Source organism: Scardinius erythrophthalmus, assembly GCF_964197995.2.
Source record: "Scardinius erythrophthalmus genome assembly, chromosome: 13".
NCBI classification, from domain to species: Eukaryota; Metazoa; Chordata; class Actinopteri; order Cypriniformes; family Leuciscidae; genus Scardinius; species Scardinius erythrophthalmus.
In genome coordinates, this window is record NC_138233.1 from 15,721,624 (window position 1) to 15,748,149 (window position 26,526).

Genomic DNA, 26,526 nt, shown 5'->3' on the forward strand with positions numbered 1-26,526 from the left:
ATTGGCATGCTAACTTGCCCTTGTTGTACTGGAAAGGCATTACCATGTGTAGAAACACACAAGTTTCTCAAAATAAGCCACAGAAAGATTGAAAAGAACGTCTGTGAGGAAAAAACATGTCTATAAACTTATCTTCTCAAAAAGTCATTGGCTTTCTGCCACTGTCAAGTGTGGCTCTTGCAAGCAAGAAAATTGTGTCCTTTTATGTAGGAATGTGCAACTCTTCTCTGTAAAAAAAACAAAAAAAAAACGCTGCAATTTTTTTTTTTGCTTGTAGATATGAAACACAACACTTTCTTTGAGTGTTGATAATTCTACCTTAACTTTCTGGGCAGTCTGTTCTCTAACTGACTTTTGCCACTGAGCAATCCAGAGCAAGTCATTTCATCATTACAATGTGACCTTTGTATGTCAAGTTGAGCTTGTCCAGCTATTAATGTAAATGCAAAGCTTTAAGCATTCATATCCACCACAGCTGCTAGGCTCCATCAGAGCCTGACACGAAGGAAAAAGACGACGAGGTCAGAAGCAGAAAGGTCAACATAAGGGGAAAAAAGAAAAGAGGACAGCAAACTATGTGACTGTCCATGCCCATATGTAATTCTATTCACCTTATTTTTAACGTAAGAGCGAGCATGGCCATTTTCATCTTGTAAGGCTTCTGGTGTCAACTGCTTTCAGCTATAGAAAAATTGTTAGTTATGCTGCTTGATGTTGAAAATTGGTATTTGTTATCATATTATTCTATTATATTTGTAATTCTTTCTTTATTTTTTACAACACTGAGGAAATATATTTAGACCAAAAGTCATATATTTGATTGTTATATTTTCCTTAGGCATATGGCAAAACATTGCTGGTAGGTCAATATAACGATTTTTGCAACTTAATTTCACCACAAACAAAATTCAATAATGATTTTCACTTCAGATAAAACTGAAAACATCTTGTTAGTCAAAGTCTCATTTAATCTTAATAAAGAAATTTTTTTATTGTATTGTTTAATGTTTTATGTCATTTTAAAAAAACTACTGTTTTCAAATAAAATCCACACTAACTACTAACTAGCTTACTTCCACGTTTAAAAAATAGGGTGGATTTGGCTGTTTGTGGCGAGGAATTCCCAGCAACCCCAGATTTCTATGTTCACTGTAGGATTGGTGAATATGATTTTCTAGAAAGGTTATCATTCTGCTTGAATCTCATAGATTTCAATGTAATTATGTGTCAGCCAAAGGGAAGAAATATCAGCCTCAGAGAATGAAGTGTGTGCAGCCTTGAAACATTATTTAAAATACTGAGATGTAAAAACATGACAAAGACCTTATATTAAACTGAAGTGACAAATGAAATGTGCTGAGATGCCTTATCCTGCACAAGTGTTTATTAAGATGGACCAGATACCATGTGAAACCCCCACTGTTCCGAACTGAAGGGGTTTCCTGTATGATTTTGTGCAACTTAGCAGAATGGGACTGACAAAGCGCAAACACCAGACAATTAAATTTGAGGCCCGTCCACAAGCTGGCTTCAGTAACAGTACAAGTGATCATACATTTATATATAATGCAACAAAAGCAAATAATATCCATCAATGTCAATTAATAAATGCTGAGCTGATCACATATGCTATTATTACATATGCATGTTCATGTATGCTACATATTAACAGACAAGCCTTTACCCGCCCGTTCTTTTGCATTCCCACCATCCTGTGATTGAACTTATCAACATTTGATAATAACCATGTTTGGCCACTTTGACATATTTTCACAAATGAATTTATGCCATCAAAATTCAAATATTTACACTGAACTTAAATATTAAGGCCTAGATTTACTAACAGCCAGCGCAAACCCTCTTTTGCCGTTTAAAAACTACTGTCAGGATTTACTAAAGACATGCAGTGAAAAATTAGGACTGGACAGGTGTGGGCAGTTATTTTTGCAGCTGACCTTATTGCATATGCATTTGTAGGAGTTTCCCTTTCAGATGCAAAATTTATGGGAGGAGAATATTTTAATGAATAATGCAATGTGATTTACTAAGGTCAATTACTAGTCAATTTACTGGTATTTGCGCCATTATTTAAAGCCCCAAAAGAGCAATAGTATATGTAGTATAATAGTACACCAAAAAAAATCTTCAACATAGACATTAAACAATACAGGACAAGGAACAGACTAAACCCGAGGCGTTAAGTACAGAGGGCAAACAAAGGAGCTAACAAGTTAATTAATAAGGTACAGGTGAATGAGATGAATCAACGAGATGAACGGGGAAACTGGGTCAAAGGAAAATAGCAACTGAACATAATGAAAACTAAGGCCACATTTACACATAGCCGGGTATTTACAGAAACGAATATTTCTCCCCCTCCGTTTTTAAAAATAACATTGTGCACACAACATCGTTTTCAAAAAAAGTTGTCGTGCACATCAACCCGCATAAATACAATGGGCGGCAGTGTAGGGAGAAGGATAAAGCCATGCAAGCCAATCAGAATCCTCAAAATCGACAACAACGAATAGCACGAGCGACTTCCTGTTCCTTTCAAAACAACAGACATGGCGCGAGGTTCGTTCGTGTGGACAGACAGCGAAGCAAATGCAAACAGGCCAAAAGCGTGTGCACAAAAGTAAAAATGAGTACCACTTTAACAGCATCCATGATCAAATAGTAGCCAAACAAACTTTAAACTAAGGAACACTCCAACTTTTTGGGACTTTAGCTTATTCACAGTATGAAAAAGGTATGTATGGACTTATCTAACTCTGGGGGATACTGTGAATAAGCTAAAGTCCCAAAAAGTCGGAGTGTTCCTTTAAACATAGGGCGCACACATGACGTAAGCATTTTTTGGCACATAATGTGACGTTTGAGAACCTAAAACCCAATTTCTCCCAGTTGACACGGCAACACATAACCGGCGTTTTCAGAAATCTCCACTTTGGCCGGAGTTTTTAGAAATAATCGTTTTCTGGGATAAAAAACGGCGTTTTCGTGTAAATGACAGGCCAAAACGCAGGGAAATATCTGCGTTTTCCCATCGTCTAAACGGGGCCTAAGACAAAACAAAACATAACCCTCACAGCACATGGTTGTAGATAGATAGTTTTATTGAATAGAAGATAAAATTGAAGATATTTTAATCTTCAACATGGCTCATCCAATGTGACTTAAAATAACTATGTTTATAACTAAATTTAAACCCTCAAATTTTAAATGGTATTCAGCATTTTACTCCCACACTGATTTCAAAGCCCAAGCTAACACCATTTTTAAGTAACTAAGTTGGTTTGGATGCTTGCCCATAACTGATTGAATAAGGTACTGAAGGAATTAAATGCTGTCTGTCAGTGTTAACGTTCATAAAAATGTTCCTCAATCAAGTGAGGTAGTAGTAATTCAAACAGAGCAAGTGTCTAATCACAAAGGAAAAGAAGTTCCACAGAAGTATGAAAATGCATGTGTGAGAGCAGATAAAAGCCACAGAGATTGGATTTAAAGAGGAGAGTGGCATCTTTATGCATGAGGGCTTGAGATATGAGCAGGCACATACTCTTCACTGTGTGGGGAGGTTCGTGATCTCTCAACAGCCTCACAAAACCTTCTGACACCCAAAATCGCATTCAGATTCACACAAACACTTTTCTTAAATACCATTTAGGATTAGGACTTCCTAATCTAAGACTAATCATATGGATCTATGAGAGCACTTATTCTTGACATCAAACAAAATCACTAACTATGGCAATTATTGATCTGAAGGTTTGATTTGTAGCAGCAGGCAATTAACAATTCAGAAATTTAAATGCACTGAAAAAAAAAAAAGCCAAAACAAACAAGTATATACTAAAACAATCCCAAGGGTTCTACTGCCCTTTATGGGCTTTGTAAACTGTCTACATTGAAAAAGGAATCAGCAAACCTTGCTGAAATGAAGCAAGCTGCCGGCTATTTAGTGTGTCATTGTGAATCAGAAAGAGGGTCATCAAAGATACTTGAGACTTTAATTCAGTCTTCTCTAGATAGAAAATTACAATCAAGCTTAATTGTTATGCGCACCGTATTTAAATGTCTGGTTCAAAAGTGGAAAAAGGGATATCTGCAAAGAGAGCCAAATGAGTAAAGATGTGAAACATTGCTCAGCTGTAAGAATTTGATTAGCTACAGCTTTTATGATAATTTTTATGATGTACTTTTAAGAATTTAGAGTAGTTAGAAGTCTCTGTGGTCACAGCTTTAACATGTCAACTCCGTCTTCCCAGTGTGACCATTTCTGTTATTAGTTGAAAAATAGGAAATAGAAAAAAAACTAAATTGCTCCACTGTACAACAAAGTGCTCACAAAAACTCTTTATATAGTGATGATATAATATTCTTTGCATATGGGGAATTATTCTTATTTTGTTTCATGATTTTATTTACATATATATTTGGCCTGACTTACATGCCTTATATACATAACATGTGCAAAGACACACACACCATGACTATATTTATGAGGAAATGCATTGATATAATGCAATCACTAGCCCTTTACCCTAACCATCACAACTAAGTGTCTAACCATTATCCCAACCTAAAAAAAAACAGCCCTTTAAAGACAATGACATTTTTTATGGAATATTGCCGTTTTTATTTATGTACATCATTTTTTGAGTGACAACCTGTCACTCACATGAGATCACAGCAATAGCAAACCCTGATGTAATGAAGAGTGAACATGTCTGATGCTAGTTGCCCACTGCTTAAATCATGCAGGGCAGGCACAAATAAAATGTATGTATTTTATGTGGTTTAAAGACGTTGAGATCATTTCTGTTGCTGCTACAGAGTGGCACATAATAATGCTTGTTGCTTACCGTTACACTGAACAAGTGAGCTAGTGAGCATACTGGAGAACCAGAAAGAGACATACTATACTGCTAATAGAAGAAAAGCAAACCACTGGAAGGATTGTTGAATTAAATTAAATATAAGGTAAAAAATAGCTTTATTAATTTGTTACCTTGTCAATCAGTTGTTTGAAAAAATATTTGCTAGTATTTAAATTGTTGCAACCTCAGTTGGACCTTTGTCAACACCGTCAGTATTGGTCAATAGTATTATTTTTGTTAATTTTGAAAGAAATTACTTATTTTGACTAAGAATGAATTATTTTATCAATTTATTGTGTTAAAATATTAAAATATCGAATTAACTACATGATGTTATGTCTTATTTACCTAAGAACATTGATTATACAGTATGTGCTTAATATCAAAAAGGAGGGTAGAGAATTGAGGAATTTAGGAATCAGATTGTTCATAATAGTGAGTAACCTACAATAATGCATTAATTGATGCATATAATTTTGTAATATGCACAAGACAAGTCTAAACCTTTCAAATCAGAATAGATTTGTGAACAAATTTTCATTGGTACCTGCTGGTGGAGTCACTGAGATCTGCAGGACTACAGTAGAATGAATCAGGTAACAGGACTCCTGGAGCTGTGAAGGACAGCAGAGACAACAGTTGTAAACGAGTGACTTAACGACTTGATTTGTGGCCAAGAAATAGCAGCCAATAGGGAAGAGATGTCACAGCAATTGATATTCAACTATATTTGGTTTCCACTTGTATGCCCCTTCATGGTGTTTGGTCCCAGCAGAGTGACGGATGGATCTCCAGGCCCCATATGTCAGCAGCCCTATAGGGCTCTTTGTGTCAGCCTACAGACATGTGAGCGCCATACACAAGGGTAAACCTGAGAGTTAGCTCGGCATAAAGGTGCAACGGCAGTATAGGTACCTGCAGTCTTGACACCCTGCTGAGGGTTACAAATACAATCCAAATATTTTCACATCCGATGCTATTCTAATTTATATATATATATATATATATATATATATATATATATATATATATATATATATATATATATATATTTATTGTGTTAATGGAATTACTTAACTATTAAGCTTGTGATTGCCTTTTAGATTTCAATTTAAAAAGCAGCTAGCAGACAGAGATACAGATAGATAGATCTACCCAAAAAAACATTCATTTTCAAAACAAAAAAATAAAGAGGGGTTGCTTGTGTTTTCAAGCTTCAGACTTCTGATTCATTCATTTAACAGGCTCTAATGCATATTTCATAAGCCAGGCTCTGTACATCAGGAGCACAAAGATAATTGTAGAGGTGAGCATTTAATATCACGTTTCCCCCCTGAAAAGATTAAAAAGAGCGAGACCTTTATCTCCTTAGGAGACAGTGGTATCAACGGTATCATCCGCTGAGAAGATGAATGACTCCAGCTGAGGTAATTTGATGGTCAGGAGCCACAAGTAATTTTTCATTCAGAATAAAATTTCTGATGTGGTGCCTTTTCATCTCGAGTTTACAAAGCCAAAAACAGCCCTTTAACACAATTTTTTTTCTTCAACACCCTGCTGAATGGAATTTTAATGCTGGTCTTAGGTGGTTCATACTGGTCTGGATTACTCATATTTAATTAAAATGTATTTTAAGCCCTATTCGGACGGAATTAGTTTTACAAGGGTAGATGGAGTAATGTAATTTTGCCACAGGATGTCTGTAATAATAATGGCCAATTCGCACGGGACAAGACATCTCAGTAAAACTAGCAGAAGTGGGAAGGGTAACTCGATTTACGCACCGCCGTCACACTCCTGTCGTCATGTGCGTATTACGTTGCTTCCTGATATCATGTGTGCAAACCTATATTTGTATATATAGATTGGATTATGTTGATAATAGAAGTTTCTAAAAGAAGTTTTGTGCCTCTAGCAAGTGCTTTTGACCTTCTTTTTGATATGAATGGTATGTGCAAAACACTTGAGTAGAATGCCACAGACTAGAATGCAACTGAATGCTTTTTCAAGGGTCTCCATACTTGAAAAAACACGTAAAGGTAGTTTTTCCGGACCTTTTTACAGAAGGTAAAAGTTGCCGTAATCTTTACTGCCATTGTCCATAATGATTACTGAGATGGCACATTCGGATGGGACAAAAATTCTGAGAAGCTCGGGTAATAATTACTTTACCCCACCTCTCCATGTTAAAGTAATCCTGTCCGGATAGGGCTTTAATCAAATTTATTCCATAACGTAATAAAACAACTCCTTTGTAATGCTAGTTGCACACTGTAAACATTAAAGTGTTTTAAATATTGAAATACTTTAGTGAAACCTTGAAGGCAGGTGTCATTTGTATGGTGTATATATATATATATATATATATATATATATATATATAACATAGTATTTACCATTATAAACCAGCTTTCAAATATTAATATGACAGCTACAGTAGCATGTGTTATGAGCACATCTCTTGCTCTCAGGTTTTTGGGTCTCCTTCATCTTCCTTCATCTTCCTTCATACTCCAAGTACATACATATGTGTAATGAAGAAAAGCCTTGAAGTGGTTAGTCCAACACAACGATAGAAAAGGAGAGAGAGAGAAAACTATCATAAACAAAGCCAGAAAAACCTCCATCCCCCTCTCTGATCTCCTAGATCCTCCTCTTTCTGCTCCTCTTCTCAGTGGGCTCACCACACGCCATCTCCCTGCCTTCAGATGCGCTGCTGGCCCTTTAAATCCTCTCCATTATAATTCCTGGAGCGAGCAGCTGGTCATAAAAAAGAACGAGAAAGAAAGGGAAAAGCACATAGTCTCTTCAAAACACAAACCCAGACACATAGACATGCTTGCGCTCTCACCTATTCTCATTGACATCTGAGGAGGGGAGGGGGACACTGTGGAGGATTTTCCATTCAACAGAAGTGAGCAGGGAGGAAGCCAGAAGAAGTTTCCTCACAGACAGGCTTGGATCACTCTGCAAGACAATGCATTCCTGTCGAGTTTTACCTGCTCCTCTTTGGATTTGGTAATTCTGTAGAGTTTAAGTTCTTCAAACGGACTGAGAGAGAGAGAGAGACTGAGCAAGAGAATGCTCCCTCAGGTCATAAGGATTTTATACGTCTTGTCTTTTTTCTTTTTCCAAGGGGGCTTTATCAGGTAAGACAAGCAGTGGTTTTTAATAGCATGCATGTATTGGTTGTGTGGTGTAGTGTTGTGTTGTGTTGTGTTGTATGGTCTGTTCATTATAAGAAATGTCAGTAACATTTATTAGTTTAGGATCCAATTATTGTGTGTTGTGTATTTGTATAACTGGGCTGCCTATCTTGGCCAGGACACTTCTGTAAAAGAGATTTTAATCTCCGTGAGGTTCTCTCCTGGTTAAATAAAGGCTAAAAAAAAAATCGAATTATTAACTAGTTGCTTATTAGCTGGCTGTTTATTAGTACTTATAAAGCACATATTAATGATTTATTCAGCAAACTTAACAACTACCTTACTAACTATTAATAAGCAGTAATTAGGAGTTTATTGAGGCAAAAGTCGTAGTTATTAGTTTGTTAGAATTAGACCTTAATCTAAAGTGTGACAAATGTCACATTGAAATCTTTTTTGTGTTTTTTCCAGGTTTTTTTTTTTTTTTGAGAGTAATAGTTCAAAGTAATAAGTAATATGTAATATTATATTTATTAGAATATTAGAATAATATTATACTAAATGAGGGTTTTGTTAGGTTTATTTTTATAATTTCAGTATCATGGCTGGTTTGATTTAAACTTTCTCAACACAGATAACATTCAGTCTACGGAAATGTGAGATTAATTTAAACTCAAACTGACAGAGAATGCAGTGTGCTCCTCTCCTGCCAATTAAGCAAATTTACAAATTCCATGCAAATTCCAAATTCCTTGCAAAAATAAGGAGCTGAAATCTGCTGAAATAAGCTCCTTGTAAAATAACATATATTGCATTTCTTCTGTCTTTTCCTTATAATATTAAAAGTAAAAAGTTTGAACCACTTTGTCAAGCAGAATTTTTTTTAAATATTTTATGATATTTTTGATAGCCTGGAGTGCTTGAACAATATCCAACAACATAAAACTCACAATGAGGGTTGTGTCTCCATAATTTATGAACACACGAATAAAGCAAGACTTTGAAGAATATGAAAGGATATATAGAGAATCTCAGTGCAATTTAAATCTTAAGATGGCTCTAAATAAATAAGTAAAACATTTTAAAAATATAAAAAATATAAAGAGTAACTTAAAAAAAGCAAAATGAGATTTTCTCCCCCTCTCTGAATGAAAAAAGTGAAAAGTTTTGCAGCGAGTGCACTCCCTGTTTCATGCCCCATTGCATCCAGGTGTGAACAGGCTGGAGCTAAATTTGCATAATCCCAAAGCCTGGGTCTGGCGACGAGCATCCGCTCTGAGAGAGCAAGACAGACGCTGACGGGATGAAGAGGCGATTGAGTGAAGCCATTCTAGATGAGATTACAGGAAAAGTGCTGGTGTCATAATGATGTAACAAAAGGTACAGCTCTAGTGAAGGTATGAGACAGAGTGCATGAGACAGCCAAGGACAGGGTGACTGGCAGAGGAACATGTTGTAGATGTTGTGGTATGTCACATGTTACATGGACACATGAGCACAGAAAGGCTTCGTATCTCTGAAGGGCCCGTGGTGTGACTCGCGGGTGGGAGATGACATCCCTTAGCGATCGCACTCACTAGCTCAGTGTCAACCTGCAGACACTGTGTGGGCGATTCAGAACATGGAGGCAGAGATGAGCGGTGTTTGGGCTGAGCTGTCGGACTCCGAGGTGAGGGGGCGACAATGGCTATGAAAGGAGCCATGCAGAGACCTGGGTAGAACCCAAAAGGATGGCTGATTAGCAGGTAGACAGGTCATGAGCATAGAGCGACAGGACCGCCAGGAACTTACGAAATGTACTGTGAAGAAGAGTGACTCAGAACAGCCTCAGCATGTCTGTGCAGACTACAGGTCAGCCGTGTTGTGATTGGGTGAAGATGAATATGAGAAAGTCACTATTTGTTTTCACAGACAGACAAAATTTAGTTTTATAATGAACGTTTTGAACTGAGAATAACCTCAGGGAAAACATAGGAAAAACATTACCTTGAGAAAGAGAGACTAACGTAGTTTGAAAGAGCAGCTGGTGTGTGAAATAAAGACATCTGTCAAGACAGAAACGGAGGGATTTGCAAGAAAATATAAGATGCTGAGATGGAAAACAAAGGGATTTGTGCAGCTCAAACTTTGTCTCTTATTAATAATAAAGCAGTACACCGATTTCAGTTTTCCACTCAGGGCTATACACACATTTTCAAGCAAGATTACACCCTTCCCACCAATCAGCAAGGAGAGAGTGCCAAATTCAACCCCAAAGTCTCACCAGCACAACTCTCAGCAGTAAAAGAAATGCAGAGGTCAGGGGCCACTGAGCAAAACACTAGTTAGATTCTTTCCACGAATCTCTGGAATACTTGATTCTGATTGGCTGTCTGAATCTGAAATATTTGTGAATAATTACACTCATCCTGGGCAACACTGTATCTCAAGAGCTCCACAGTCTAAATATTTTAAATATTTTAAACTCTAATCAATATTCCAATCCACACACACACACGCACACACATTCACCAATGTCACATTTATTTGATAAAAATACAGTAAAAACAGTTATATTGTGAATTATTATTATCATTTAATAATGTTGATATTTTAAAATGTAATTTAGTCCTGTGTTGTAAAAGCTTAATTTTCAGAGGTAATATTCCAGTCTTTGGTGTCATATGATGCTTCAGTAAAAATTATATTTGGTGCTTAAGAAACATTTCTTCTTATTATCAATGTTTAAAACAGTTGTGCTGCTTAAAATTTTTGTGGAAACCTTGATACTTTTTTCAGGATTCTTTTCTTCTACTGTCACTTTTCAATTTAACTTGTACTTGCTGAATGAAAGTATATAAAAAAAAAACAAAAAAAAAAACTCACAATCCCAAAAAACACGAATCAATATTTAATTTATTTATGTGCCATGTATTTCCAATTGGATACTGCAAACAAAAAATGTATTTTGCTTGGAACTCAATTATATTAAAGACCACATTTTCTTTAATAAATAATCATATTCTACAACAAACTTTATTAATGACAAATGTTGTTCTTTAACCACTTTTTAGGTGATTTTTTTTTTTAATCTGCTAATCAGGATTCAACAAGCAACTCAACACATTGTTATTCACCCATTTGCTCACAGCAAACCAGTGCTTGCACCTCTCCCACAAATATTTGTCTGTCTACCTCAGCAGCTCTACTGTGAAAACAAAGAGAGCATACAACATGCAGAGCGGTAGATGGTGGAGCATACATCCGAGAGGTGACAGACTGCTGTGCAGTAGTGTGAATGATTGTTCCTGGCCAATTTCACTCACCATCGAGATGTGAGAAAAGTGAATGCCCTTTGCTTTTTACACAATGAAAGGAGTACTGCATGTGGGGAACCTAAAAACTCAGAGAGGTCTAAAAGGACAAGAGATCTTGTTAAGAGATCAGTGGTGAGTGAGAAGCCTGTGAATTTATTCCCAAACATAAACTATTCTCTTACATTTTTGGTACTTAACTCTTAACCTGGCAAAAATGATTTTGAGCTCGAGTGAATAGCCAGTGGGCTGTGGTGAAATGAATTTCTTTCCATTGCCAGCTACCATACAGCACGGCTGCAAGAGAAACACAACATGAAGTGTAACTAATGTGGTTGGGCCACAGTGCCTCATTTAAATGAAGGGCCTGTGGGATTATCTTCGTGCTCGTGGTTTGACAGATTGAAGCCCAGTTGGAAAAGCCCTCCTGGAGGTTACTACAGTGAGCTATTATTTTAAACCACATAGATGAGTCTTTATGTGGTTACAAATTCAGGGACAGCAAAACAAGTTTGAGTCCAAGTAGATAGAATGGCAGATAGATTGATGTAGAACTTTATACTCCATAGAAATCTATATACATATACATTATTGCAGAATGTGATGAAAGGCCATTCATTTCATAGGAAGATGCCTTCTAAGGCAGCATCAATACCACCATGGAACCTTACACCTAACCTGGAACATTCTACTGAAGCTGTCTTTGCGCTGCCCAAATAGCATTGTGTATTGGAGTAGTTTGATGTTATCATCTTGCTAAGCTAACACTACTTTCATAAGCATATAAAAATGCTTACCACAAAAAATATATAAATTTTGATCTATTTTTTTATTGTACCAAACTATTTTATAGTTGTTTTATGACTAAAGTTTTTGGTATTGAGTGTTTTCCACAGGATTTTGTGAGACTATGCTGGGTGGACCTTGGACACTCTGGGGCAGGGATGCCCAAACTCAGTCCTGGAGGGCCACTGTCCTGCAAAGTTTAGCTCCAACTTGCCTCAGCACACCTGCCTGGAAATTTCTAGTATGCTTAGCAAGACCTTGATTAGCTAGTTTAGGTGTGTTTAATTGGGGTTGAAGCTAAACTTTGCAGAACATTGGTCCTCTAGGAGCAGGCCTGGACATCCCTGTTCTAGGGGGATCCAGGGGCATGGTCCCCCATAAGAAAATGTTGTACATTTTACAATTAGGCACAATTAGGATGTTGCCCTAAAATGTTGCCTCTGTAGTGAGCTCACTAGGTTTTGGAACGGCATTTGTTTTGCTGCTGTGCATGCTGGTCACTTTGTCACATCCAATGATGGTACAACAAAGTTGTCTGGCTGAAGATCTCATAACAGCTGGGTAGCTTTGACTCATTTAATCCTGGGGGAAGATCTTTCAAAAAGATAACAGGAAGCAAACAGAGGTCTTGGCAGGAGGTGCTGTTTCTAATGAAAAAAATAATAAAATTGCATTGCCAATGAGAACGAAAAAGTGCAATACCTGCAGATGAGGAAAATGAAGCATGCAAACAGCACATCTCCAGACTGTGCTACATGACACAAGGCCATTTACTTTAAGGATGGATAGTAAACACAAGTAACAACACCCACCAGGACACATCAGTCTCTTTGTCCCTCTTTCTTTATCTTTTGCTCCACTTTCCTGTTATCTAGCCTATGTCACGCATGGCTGGTGAAGCAGTTTTGGGAGGTGGGTGAGGGGAGATGGAAGCTGAAGTGGGGATTACAACTGTGCTCGTCAGATAACACAATGTCAGAGAGCGAGGCGGCACTTTTTTCAGTATGAAATGAGAACACAAGCACACTAGAGCCATGTAATTCCTCTGAACGCTGAATAAATTATTACCCTCTGTGAGGGCACCCCTTTACTCCGGCCCACTATTGTAGGAACAAATTAAATTCAATAGTGCTAATCACAGCTTTTCAGTAAATGCCTGAGTAACGCTCTGACCTCCAGACAGGCTCAGAAACTGGGCCGTGCCGATCCAGTGTTTGGTTTATTGATATTTCTGGTGTCATGGTAGTTACGAGAGCGCCGATGCTAGCAGCTGGAGATTTGCTCCGCCGGTCAGTTGCCATGACAATTGTGGTTTATTGATCTATTTAGCTTATGGCCTTATCCATTAACCCTGCATGACAGCTGATTTTTTCCTAATGGAGAAACGGAAGCAGCCGCAGTTTCTCAAGAGCAAAGCATCAGTGGTCAAGGAGGATGCGAACGGCCTAAGGTCACGCCACAGGCATCTGAAATACGTTCATAATCATTAGCATGACTGATGGACTGTCTTGACAAGAGAAGTACAACAGGTCACGAGGGATGGAGCCACTCAGTCTAAGTTGAGTGAATTTACCATAAAATACTATTGCTATATTCAAGAGACAGAGAGATATAGCCATTATAGAGAACATTATGCCAGTGCTTGTGACTGAACCGCATCCGTCCAATAAACGATTCAATGCTCCTGGTGCAAGTATAGGTCAATGTATAGTATAGGTCAATTCTGAAAACAATCAAATTTGTCTATTTCCTAATGCCTATGGAACTATTTTTGTTTCTCTTGATTTAATATTTTAATTAGGGAATGGAATGCAAATTATAAGCTTGCCAACCCATGCCATTATGAACAGGGTGACCGATGCTAGTTGTCACACTTCAGACTCCAAGCAAATATTTCTCGAGTTGACTTCTACTATACAAAAGCAATGACATTTTCACCATCATTGGCCAGAAAAAACACATGCTGACCTCCTAGTGGGGTAAGTTGTCACAATGTAACTTGTCAATAAACATTCTGTTATATGCTTTTTAGAGGTAAAATTAAGAAACACAAAACAATTCATAAAACTGTCAAATCATTATTTTGACCAACATAAATTGTAATTAATAAACTGTATACTTTTTATATAATTTAAAGCAGCTGTGAGAGCGCAATAAATAAATAGAAAATAAATACATTTGTCTCAACCAGACATTTAGGAAAATTTCACTTGTTTACATATAAACACAGTTTTACTTTACTTGTTTAACTAACAGCAATAGTAAAGAAATTATATTGGAAGATAAACACGATATGATAATTAATTTTTTTTAAATGTTATACATTTTTAAAAATAATATTTTTTAAAGAGGCTTATGAGCTAATATAGGTGCTTGAAATCAATATACAAAACATTGCTAGACAAAAGCATTTTTGTAATTGGACTTTTACCTCAAAACCTTTTGACAACTTTGCTACAACTAGCCCCCGTCTCTCCAATTTAAATTTACAAATTACCCAACAAAGAGAACAGACACACGACAATACTTAAGAGATATATGTTGCATATAACCGGCATACACCCCCTTCTGTTTGCCAAACAGCTGAAGCCAAAAAGGTTGAATTAGACAAGCATGACCATGCCGACTTGCTCTTTATCTCTGTCTGCACAACCAGCTGCAAGCCCATGCCCCATCTATTACTTAAGAACTCCACTATCAGCTCATCTGGTCTTCCCACATCGCTTCCCCATTTTCCCTTTCTTCTCTGTCTTTATTTTCACCCTCACCTCGATGTCCAAAAAGAAGGTTTCAGGCCACCAATCTTCCTGGCCCAAGCCAGACTACACCAGACATTGTTTGCTCTGACTAATGGCACCAGTGCAAAATTCCTGGAGGGCAGAGAGAATATGTGCATCTGTACAATGGAACATTTCTGCCTGTGTCACTGTTGTGTTGTCAGTGTACCTTCTAGATTGGAGACTACATTCCCTGCTTGAACACAGCTTGCAAGAACACAGAGCTATTAGCAGTTAAATCCGTGCAAAGCCATTTTAATCATGCAGCATGGTGGCTTCATCTGAAAAACTGTTTCTCAAACACCCTCGTAAGGATTTTACATTCCAAACGTTTTATGGTACTTTCACACAAGAGCTTTTGGAAGCTGGCATCTTCTCATCAACAGCTGTCACTTGGTTATAGTCGTTAACAGCTACCCTTAGTGCTCTTGATGACGTACCATGGTTAAGAACTAAAAGTGTCATGTAAAAAGACAACAGTAATCACCAGTTTAGAATCAAACTCAGGTTTGAACCTGAAGTGTGAAATCAGCCTTACAGCAAGAGGAGATTAGCGACTGTCTGATTTTATCAGTCACTGTTTATTAGATTTCACAGGAAATTACACATTACAAGGAATGAAATGAATGAAACAATCCCAGAAATCTGAAGAAAACTCAATGAGGTAAATGCACAAGAAGTGAAAAGGAATAGAAAATGTCACCATGTTTGACACTGTCCTTATGGTTACCTCTAAGGTTAGTTAGAATGCGGTTGTGACTTCAACTGTTTGATCATACAGCTGAATTAATATAGTCAAGCAGCTACTTTAATCCGAATGAACCAAACATTTCAGGATTGAAACTTGTAAAGCACACTGTAACAAATTTCTGTAGTTTTCACAGCATTATTACTGTAAAATGAGCAAATGCTTACTGTAAAACCTGTATACAGCATGTTACTGTAGATCTGCAAAGCATCATGGTCAATTTTCAATGGCGGGTAAATTCTACAGTAAAAATATTTTTTCTGTGAATCACAATACAGCAATTTCTTTGCCATGCAGCTGAAAAGCTACGAGATTCCACACTTTTATTGGAATTTTAACTTCAGAAAGGTAACTTTGCTGATTTATTTCCAGTTTACTCTTGTAAAGTTACCTATTTGTTCAACTTTAAGAGTGCACCAAGTAAACGAGCGTCACACTTCCTAAACTCGTGTTTGTGTGCATTTTATATGTATATATATTTGCACATAATTTCGATAGATTTTCTAATCTGGCAACATTCGATAACGTCATAATGAATAAAAATTAAATTGGAATTTTGTATGTGTATGTAATGTATTTGTTGGCGCGCTAGACTGAAATTTGATCCCCATACGCTTGGATATTTCTCTTGCCTGCTAACGTCAACTGAACTGTCACCGCCGCGCCGACGACACCGCGTCCAGAGCAGTGAAGCCAGCCGAGTCGCTGACTCAACAGAAAACGCAGCTAGAGGTAAGATAACACATTTTTCATAGGATCATGATTTTTCTGAACTTCATCGCAGGTCAAACTGCAGAAACGAGATTGTTGATAGCCTAATTTGAAGTGCCATTCCTTCAAATGTCCTTCACATGTGGGAGCATAGGCGTATACTGTAAAGATTTGTCTTATCTGGCAACATTACATTTGATTTATAACGTCTTCAATTTGATTAAAGAGTAACGTGTAGCCTTGTTGAATAAAATTAACTTGTAATTGTGTATTTGATGTATGTGTTGGCGCGGTAGCCGTTTGAATAATCTCACTCGTTTTTTTTTTTTTTTTCATGCTTGCTAATGCTAACGTTGCCGCCTGAAGAATCAGACATTTAAGCGGGCCGATTCGAAAGTTTTATTCATGACTCGTGGAAGCATAATAATATACTCGCATTGTATTAAGATTTTTCGAGATCTTACTAGTTCATTTATTTACCATTTATTGTACTTGTGATTTTTAAAAGTGTTTTTTTTTTTTTCCTGTTTATTTTGTGTTACAGGAAACTTCCACCCAAGCAGATGTTACCAGATTTCCCTGCCAAGCACTCCAAGGCTCATCATGCTCGGTAAGATCCCGGCACTAAACATACACAATAGATCCCAATTTTAAGTGTATAAGTATATTAAGTGTTAAGTATATTTTTTTTATCGATTCACTGTGTGTGAACAAAGTTTTACGTCATCTTGCACTTAGATTCCAAAGTGTTAAAGTGGCGTAATATCCAGAATGGGTATAAGAGACATGAGACTGAACACACTGAAAAGCTTTTGCACTGCTCATATGCTAAGAGAGAGATTAGACAATAGAGCTGCACGATTCATCTTCAAAGACTGTGATCTCGGTCATCAAGACCTTTCCATTCGTCTGTCTATTAAACTTTGACAAAATCATATCACAACATTCAAATCTGTGTTGGCGCTATCATTGACCCAGAGAGAGAAATGTTAGTCATGAAACAGCTTCACAAACAGTCTTTTAAATAAATATCATACATTAGAATTTATCCAGAGGTAAGCACTTATTTGTTATTGATATATTTTTGACTAGGAATAGGAACAAATATTTGAGTAGTCATTCTTTAACTACCTACCCGACTAGTAAAATAATTCTCAAAGTGTTTATTTGGGTTTATATGGACTGTTGTGTAATTGTTAAACATCAAACTTTTATTTTTTATTATTAACTTTTCTACCATTTGCATGGTGAGTTAAAATAAAAGTTTTATGTCTAACAATTATTTAAAAATATATTCAATTTTAAATATTTATTTAAAAGACTGTTTGTGAAGCTGTTTCATGACTAACGTTTCTCTCTCTGGGTCAACGGTAGCGCCAACACAGATTTGAATGTTGTTTTATGATTTAGTTTAATAGACAGACGAATTGAAAGGTCTTGATGACCGAGATCACATTCTTTGAAGATGAATCGTGCCGCTTTATTGTCTAATCTCTCTCTCAGCATATGAGCAGTGCAAAGGCTTTTCAGTGCGTTCAGTCTCATGTCTCTTAAGAAAGTGGCTAACTTCTTTCAACCTCATCTACAAGCAAGGACAAAAATAAAGCAATTGAATTTGAATTGGTATCGATTCTGGAATAAAAAAATAAAAAAAAAGATTTTAGAATCTACACGATAGCTAGGTTAATCGATTTTTCTCTCCAAGCCCTAATATATAAAATGTGTGTTTTAAGTAAGCATTTTGGTTTATAGAGAAGTGGACATTGTATTACATGTTGATTGGCTAAATCAAACGATCCAATCAAACTTTTATATATATTGTCATCAACCCATCTGTCTTGCTTATAAACTTTTCCATTAATAATTAATTTCTTCCACTGCAGGGTAGAAGACTCCAGCCCAGGACGTTGACTAGTTTAGGCCCCCCCGTTTTGAAGGAAAATACAGTTCTGGGAGAAAAACAACATTCAGGGACTAAATTCTACTGTTTGAAATCCTGCTGTTTTAAAATAATTTAATTTGTCTTTTATTCATTCTAATTTTAACCAAACATTTTAATACATTTGAACAGGATTGATTTGCATGTTCCGAAAAGTGTTGTTGCATACAAAACTAAATGAAATGTTAACAGAAAAATGTTTACCTATTGAAAAAAAAATGTTTTTTTTTTGCTATTTATTTTATGAATTTTGAAATTTAAAGTGTGAAAAGTTGTCAATAAATGGCATTTTTGTGATAAAAACAGTGTCTTCATTTTACAGTACACAAAATTAATGCAGTAATCCCTATTACAGTAGTAAAATTTGTGAGGTGATGAAACAGTACTGTGATTATTACTGTAAAAAAGTATTTACAGTATTTTTAAAGTTACTGTAATTAAGTTTACAGTAAGTATACTGTGAAATGAACTACAGCAACTTACTTGCTAATTGCTGCCAGCAAGTTGCTGTAAATTTCACAGTATTCTTTTTACAGTGCAGTTACTGCTGTAAAAATGCTGCAAAAAGTGACAGTGAACGCAGCCATAGTAATCACCTTTTCTAGATCTGCACTGCATAAACCTTATCTTTTGTAATAAATAAAATAGTTGTCCTACTGAAAGTGGAAAAAAAGAGACGGAATAAAACACCAGGTGTAAACAGGAACGTGTCTCCTTCGTCTACTTGTGATCCGATCTACCAAAACGCATCTTAAAACCAGGTGTAAACAGGGCCATATACTTCGAGTGAGGCCAAACTTAGTCTAGACACTGGATTCCTTTACTCCCCTAAGCAAAGTATGGACTTTATTCACTAAGTGCTTCTAAGATGCTTGTGTATGACATACCACCCACACTGTGAGTAAGCTAAGAGGGAGAGAGCAACTGTACCTCTCTCTGTTTATAGAGATTAATCACCGTTTTTCTTATATGAACCAACACCAAAATGTACTCATTTGCAATGGCTCAACAGTGCCTGAAAAAAATTGTTCGTCACCCCACCGGTGTTCAGTCGTAGTCTGATGCCTAGCACTGCGAGGTGCATTGGAGAGTGCTCCAATTAAAGTGGTTATTTCAGGTGTCCATAAAGGTGAGAGGAACATCTTGACCTCACCACGCTAGCATGAGTGCCAGATACTGCATGCTGGAACTCTAATGGCTCCTCCAGACCATTTGTTATCATTTACCAAAGCACCTGGGTTCAAAATCCCACACAGATGTACTACTCGCACGATATTTGGAAGAAAAAAAATCTATGTGCAGCATCCATACTGTGCATAGTATGCAAATTGTTTTTACACATGGAATATCCAATTTTTTATCCATAAATGTATTTTAACTATCAGGAACAAGCTACTTTAAGAATTAATTCAATAAGCTGCAGGTGAAATTAATGCTATAACAAATGCTTTTGTTTGCATTTATTGTTTGCACAAAGTAAGGGCAATACTGATTATTTTATTTTCAATGTGATAGCAAAATTAAAGAACATAAACAATCTTAAATACACAGTCACATTTTAGATTAGGGTCCAATTCTCACTGTTGACTAACTATTGACTATGACTTTTGGCTCAATAAACTCCTAATTACTGCTTATTAATAGTTAGAAAGGTAGTTGTTAAGTTTAGGTATAGGGTAGGATTAAGGGATGTAGAATATGATCATGCAGAATAAGACATTAATATGTGCTTTATAACTAAGTACTCATAAACAGCCAAACAGACTAGTAAAATGCATGCTAAGCAACTCTCTCTCTCTCTCTCTCTCTCTCTCTCTCTCTCTCTCTCTCTCTCTCTCTCTCTCTCTCTCTCTCTCTCTCTATATATATATATATATATATACAGTACAGACACACACGCACAGAAACTTGTCAGTGCTGCCCCGCGACTTACGAATTTCCTAGTTAAAACTGAATATGAACTTCCTCTCAAGTCGTATTTACCGCTGGGAAGCTGAGGGATATTTAGTACTGTCTGAATCGTCCCCTATATAGTGCCATTCACCATATAAAATAGTAAACAAGTGACTGATTTTAGCCACAGCTTTAGCGTTTTAGCCACAGCTTTAGCTATTTATGATGTTTATGATCTTCAGATTCTAGAGAGGATTTGATTGGACAGAAAATCTGATGAGAAGCTGAAGTGCAGAGTGATGTCATCAAAATCATTAATCCATATTGGCAGAAGTGAGAGACTAAGTTTTGAATGCTTATATCTTCTAAATGCGAATTTTGTTATTGTTTTGGAGCACACTAGCTCACAGATAACAGTAAGGCTACTCGTACTAAAAGCCAAAAATATCCATTTTTGATGATTTCATGGGGACTTTAATGTATTAAGCAAAGTATCAAACAGTATCAAAAGTACTGATAATTTAAAAACGATACTGCATATGTTCAAAAAGAACAAAAAAAAACAAAAAAACAAATCCAGCATGATTTTCAGAGGCCACAGTGAACCACAAGTTCACAAAGAGCTCCTCTCCCAGAATGGCTCTGAAAACTACACTCAAGCCATTGTGGTCATCAAATTATTTCATGTGATGCAGAAGCATGCAGTGACGGTGAGGGCAGGAACAGCTGGAGGCTCTAAAAGCAGCAAGTGACCGCTCCACACACTTTTCTGCCCAAACTGGCACCAGACCCACAGTTCTGGCTTCACAGACAGGTGGAATGTTGTGGAAACCATGTGAAGGCAGAATGAGTCAGGACCACCTGAGGGAGAGCTAGTGAAAACAGCGAGAAGAGCTGTGAACTACCCAGCACAACTGCAAGTACAGCCCCTGAGGCGAGCAGACGGGAGGGCCTCATTACATGAGCAAGCTTGAGAGTGTAGCAGATAAATGTGTGAGACAACAAAAAGCAGATCTTTGAGTGGATGGATAGTGTATGGAGACTCGTTTAAATCCATAGAAATAATCCAGAACCTGATGAAAATTGACACGTCCATCCATATTCATACAGCACATTCACTTAAAGGACCGCATTTATTATCCTGGTGTAGCATGCTGCAGGTCCTAATTAGACATTTACTATACATACGTACGCGTGAGATATGTTTTGGGGTAAGAGCAGGAAATTTCACAGTCTGTCACATAGAAGGGAAGCAGAGACTGACTGCTGCTCAACTTAATTCTGCTCAAATTAAACTCTTCCATTTCCTGGTCTTCATTTCTCTGTCACACCTGAATTCCAGCCCAATTTCTCAGAACTCTCATTTAATTAACATAAATGGGCATACAGAGAAAAAAACACAGCAGCACTCATCTGCCAGGAACCTAATCTTTCTTCTCTGTGGTGACGTCTTTGCCTTGGAGACAGTGGAGCATAGAGTTTACATTAAGGTCTATTGCTGGTTTTACTATATTCTTGATGGAATAAATGCAGCCTTGGTGAGCATACGAGACTTCTTTCAAAAGCATTTTCAAATACAGTATGTAATTTCACTGAGAAGAAAAAGACTTGATTTTCTCGTTTAAGGTTGGAAAAAAATCCAAGATTACAGACGAGGTGTCAAAAAATAGTAACAACTTGAGCATGCCTAAATTAGGCCGTTCGCGATAACTAAATAACCGTCTGATCGCGATTATTTGATCTGATAAGTCATCTAAAAGCCATTCCATTGCTTTATGCGACAGAAGTATATTTACATTGTTAAATTAAAGTTCAAGGAAACTCCTTGATTTTCTCCTCTGCGGCTGTCAATCAGTATTTAGCACGCGCCTCGTCCGGTTACAACAGGATGCACGGTAAAAATCTCTCCAATATGATATATTCACGTGATAATGCTTGATCAGTAGACAAAGCGCTGTGGATTTGCATAAAATTACTTCATTTAGGTGGAATTTATTGTCGTTTAACGACTCGCTACTGTGTCTGAATTTGTTTTTCTTAACGTTTAGATTTTTATCAAATTACTGTGCAGATTTTTTTAAGAATTACTTTTTGCTGCTGATTTATATACTTACTAAGATTAATAAAAAAATTGTCATACATTAATAGCAATACAGTACGTAACACAAATGCAATAGCATGTCACTTTGTAGGCATATTACAACAGTTTCCACACAAGCGATTTTATAGATATTCATGATAGAATATGCTAATTGAAGATAGTTAACTCCACATCAGCTACATAAATTCATCAACTAACCATTCAGAAACGTCCTGCTGCATTCTACATGTTGTCACTTCTTCTTGAGTCTCTCCATCATTGTCCGACTCCAGTTTAAACAAAAGGCAGAACGGTTTCTGACATTTTAGTGCTTGTCTGTGTAATCGGAGCTGCTAACACACAAGCTCTTGAAGTTCCGCCCTCTGTGCCGGGAGCAGCAGCTCATTTGCATTTAAAGAGATGCACACGAAACAACTGTTTTATCTGACCCTCAAAAAGGGAAAAAAATTTCATTCTGTAAAAAATTATCCGTGGGGTATTTTGAGCTAAAACTTCACATACACACTCTGGGGACAACAGAGACTTATTTTACATATTGTAAAAAGGGGCATTATACCACCCCTTTAATGAACACTCCAAAAAAGAGAAAAGGTCTAACACTGAATGGCAGACTGACAATACTGAAATGCCATCCATGGTCTCTGCTGAGAGAGATGGGCCTGTTGGACCCCCTCTTGGGAGGGTGAATCTGATAGGCTTTGCTGCTTATTGCTTTGACAGAGTCGATCACGTCACAAAAATACCCATCAGAGCTCTCTGTCAGAGCGCTGGCACCATCAGACAAGTAATCAGAGAAGTTGTCTTACAGACTGACAACAGACAATCCACATTGAACCAAAGTCTCTGTAAGGGAATAAGATGAAGGCTGAGAGGACAATAGTAGATACTGAGAAACTTTCTTTTACATCAAACTTTTATAATGGTGATTTATCTTAACAGTAATGGAATTCATGTATATATGTTTGTTTGATTGTCTACAAATTAAACTGGAAAGGCAGCCTTGATGAATAAAAAAAATCTGTGGTTTTCAAAGAAATCACTTGCACAACAAAGCCCATTCTATTAATTGATACTTTAGGGGTTTACATAACCAAGCAACATTGTGATGATGACTTTTTTCTCTGCACAGTGCATACTGTACCGCCAATTATGTCAAATTGTTTTTGAAAACGTAGTTGCTAGAAGATGAAATGTCCTTTCAACTTCACATTTATCATTCAATTAATTCACTCTGTGATCGAAAAGAGAAGGCTACAGCAGACGGACAGAAATTATTAGATTGGGGAAAAAACTGCTTACTTATCAAGTTTCCCTGTAAATTAGTATAAATTTCACAAAAATAGCTTGTCTTAAGTATGGCATACCAGAGAATTAAGCTGATAGAAAGCTACAGCTAAACCACAGTTTAAACAAATTGTCAATCTGGGGGGAACGGTGGCTACAGGCAAAGAGGAAGATCAGATTAAAAATGAGACCATCACGGCATTAAACCCATTTCTCAAGGTTTTCAGCAACACAGAATAAATTTAGCATTGAAACATGATCTAATCTAACGGGTCTTCTGAGATGTCAGACCCAGCCTCCCCCAAGGTTAAAGACTGCTTTATGAATTAAAATGTGTAATCTGTGGGTTGTGGTGAGTTTCAGCTGAGCTCTACTTTTGATAAAGTATAAACTGAGTTTTATTCTTGCAATAAGCCAGTGAGATATACATTTTCACTGAGCTGCCACCACATCATAGATCTAGTTTCAAACAATGAGTTTTCTACAGACACTAATAATGATGCAGGATTTGTAAACAACATGGAATAAGCCTGCTTGGGAAAGAGCTGTGAAGCAACACTAATGATTTTAGAGCTTTCAAGCTCCACTCTAAACACAGATCGATGAAAAAAAAAAAAATCTTGCAATGTGTACAGATAATGTGATTATTTCCAATAATCAGAGTAAGGACTTAATCACAATAAGATGATTACATGACACGAGCAACCTTTTTAGTCCCGTTTACATGCAATTTTCTTTATTCTGATTATTCGCTAAGAATTGTGGTTATTTTTTCTGACATTATCACAAATGATGAACTCACAAACAGTTTGTGTGTTACTGGCCACTGTTTTAATCTTCTCTTACATCAAATGCAAAACACATTTCTATGGATGTATTGGAATTTTTTCAGTGATGTGCGAACAAATGTCTTCATTTCGATGTTTTCAACCATCAATATACTGCATTATATTCATGTCACGCAACGTTGTCAACATAACCTCAGTTTCTTCAGCCCCCCCCCCAAAAAAGCAATGCTTTCTTTACCACTATTTTTAAGAATCTGCTGGCCAGAGTGGAATAAATGCCATTAAAGTGTTCACACGCCTGTTTATTGTGATTAAAATAGGCATATGCAAATATTTTACTATGATTATTGTTACTACGATCATGAGCTTAATTGCAAGAATTGAACTGAAATAGACTGTGCCATTGACCAACAAAAACCTGTTCTAAAGTCAATGGTGCAATATTTTTTTTGTTATTTAAACAAAAAAGTTTGTTAGTAATGTGCGCATATAAGCAGGTCCACAATGCGCGTACACTCTGCTTATTACACACGCAGGGACGCACAGCAGCACACAAACATATCAAATATTAAAAATAAAATGATTACAATGTAAAATATTATTATATGGTGGAATGAATTCGGCTTGTCCCGTAGATGGTCTGCTTGCGCACTTTTACCTCACGCACGAGCAGATCCATTTGCGCTCTGGAGACGCGTTCGGCCTTTCCACTATCAAATTCCGTCATGTACTGTAAATACAGAATCCGCCATGGCGCGAGTGCAACTGGCATTTAAAGGGAATGGGAGATGAGAGTCTGATTGGTTAATTGCAAGTAAAGCCCAAAACACACCCATTACTCATTAAGAGAATAATGAGGGATATAGGGACAACCCTTTTAGACCATGGGCCATGCGTGCCGACTAATTTTCCCGTCGTTAAACTAACAAAAGTGGATTCAGACATGCCCTAACTGCACTTGCGCCCTGCACTTTAGACCATTCTCTCTAAGATTGTTAAAATAGGGCCCATAGTGTTAAAGCGAATTCCATTAGTACATCCACCATATTTAGCGCTTTGATTTCCACATGGTCCATCTCTTCTACTTTGTATTGTTTGTGCTAGTTCATACCTGAATGTCAGTCTAGAAAAAATATCACATTGAATGCTTGTAAGATATTTCTGTAATGAGAGTATGTAGTTTATTCTAGAGCTTTTTTCACTTCCATTCACAAAAGGGCAGCATTGACCTGTATGTGTGAGTCATGTCAGATTCCAAACATGTTTTTCTACTAAGGCATCTGTCCAGTCAGTGCTTAAGGGCAGTGGGTGATTGAGTCCACATACCACTATAATATCCTCCTGTCTCCATGGACACCAAAACATTACCACAGAATGGGGCATAGATCACATCAGCCAAGACAAATACACCTTGGAAAAAATTCAGGGCGAAAGCCAAATCTTATTCTCTCAATGATGCTGTTGATCAAAAAGAAAGCGTGAAAAAAGTAACTTCCGTGGGGATATCAAATAGAATAGATTGACTGAAATCAATAGTTTTTGAATTTACAGTGAATTGGGACAAGGGATGGGCGAGAAACTGACAATGGCGTAGATTCCATTCTAATTTAAATACACAGTCTATTTAACTTAATCGGTCATATTCAAAAAGTTGAAAACTAGTTCTGTAAGACAGTAATAACGAGTTAGCCGGAAACGTACACAAAATAAAACACAAAACTATGTATTTTGAACACCCGGTAGAAAATATATACACCAATAATTAATCATACTTACAGGTTGTGATTCTGAGGAGCAAGCTGGTCAAAATAAACTGGGTACTGACCCATCTTTCAAGAGTTTTGCGAATCCTGCATTGAACTCACGAGATTTAAGAAGCAGTCGTCAGTAAAATTATGTGTTTGTGGGCGGGTCACGTTGTTCGTGGGCGGACAATGTACAACATAGGCGGGCATTATGCAAATGTATTATCTAGTGATATAGAACCGTAACGCAGTGGGATCCGAATAACAGACGACTCGTTTAGGCGGTTCAAAGTCGATTCTTTCTTTTGGGAGACAATAACCTAATTTATCTTGCAATTTAGACTTAACAACTTTGTAGAGAGTTTACATTTACAAACAGCTATATTACACACTGCCTGAAAGAGAATATTCGTAAAAACATAATAGGTGCAC

The 26,526-nt window shown here is 36.9% G+C and overlaps 1 protein-coding gene across 1 annotated transcript in view; it reads left to right on the forward strand.

Annotated features, from left to right (window-relative positions):
• Positions 1–7,964: 7,964 nt before the first annotated feature.
• glra4a (glycine receptor, alpha 4a) overlaps positions 7,965–26,526 on the forward strand; it is a gene marked incomplete at its 5' end in the record, with an annotated part of 55,282 nt that continues 36,720 nt past the window's right edge. Inside the window, one exon of the mRNA XM_081381912.1 lies at positions 7,965–8,032. Within this exon, the coding sequence (XP_081238038.1) occupies positions 7,965–8,032 (68 nt within the window). The remainder of the gene's footprint in view (positions 8,033–26,526) is intronic.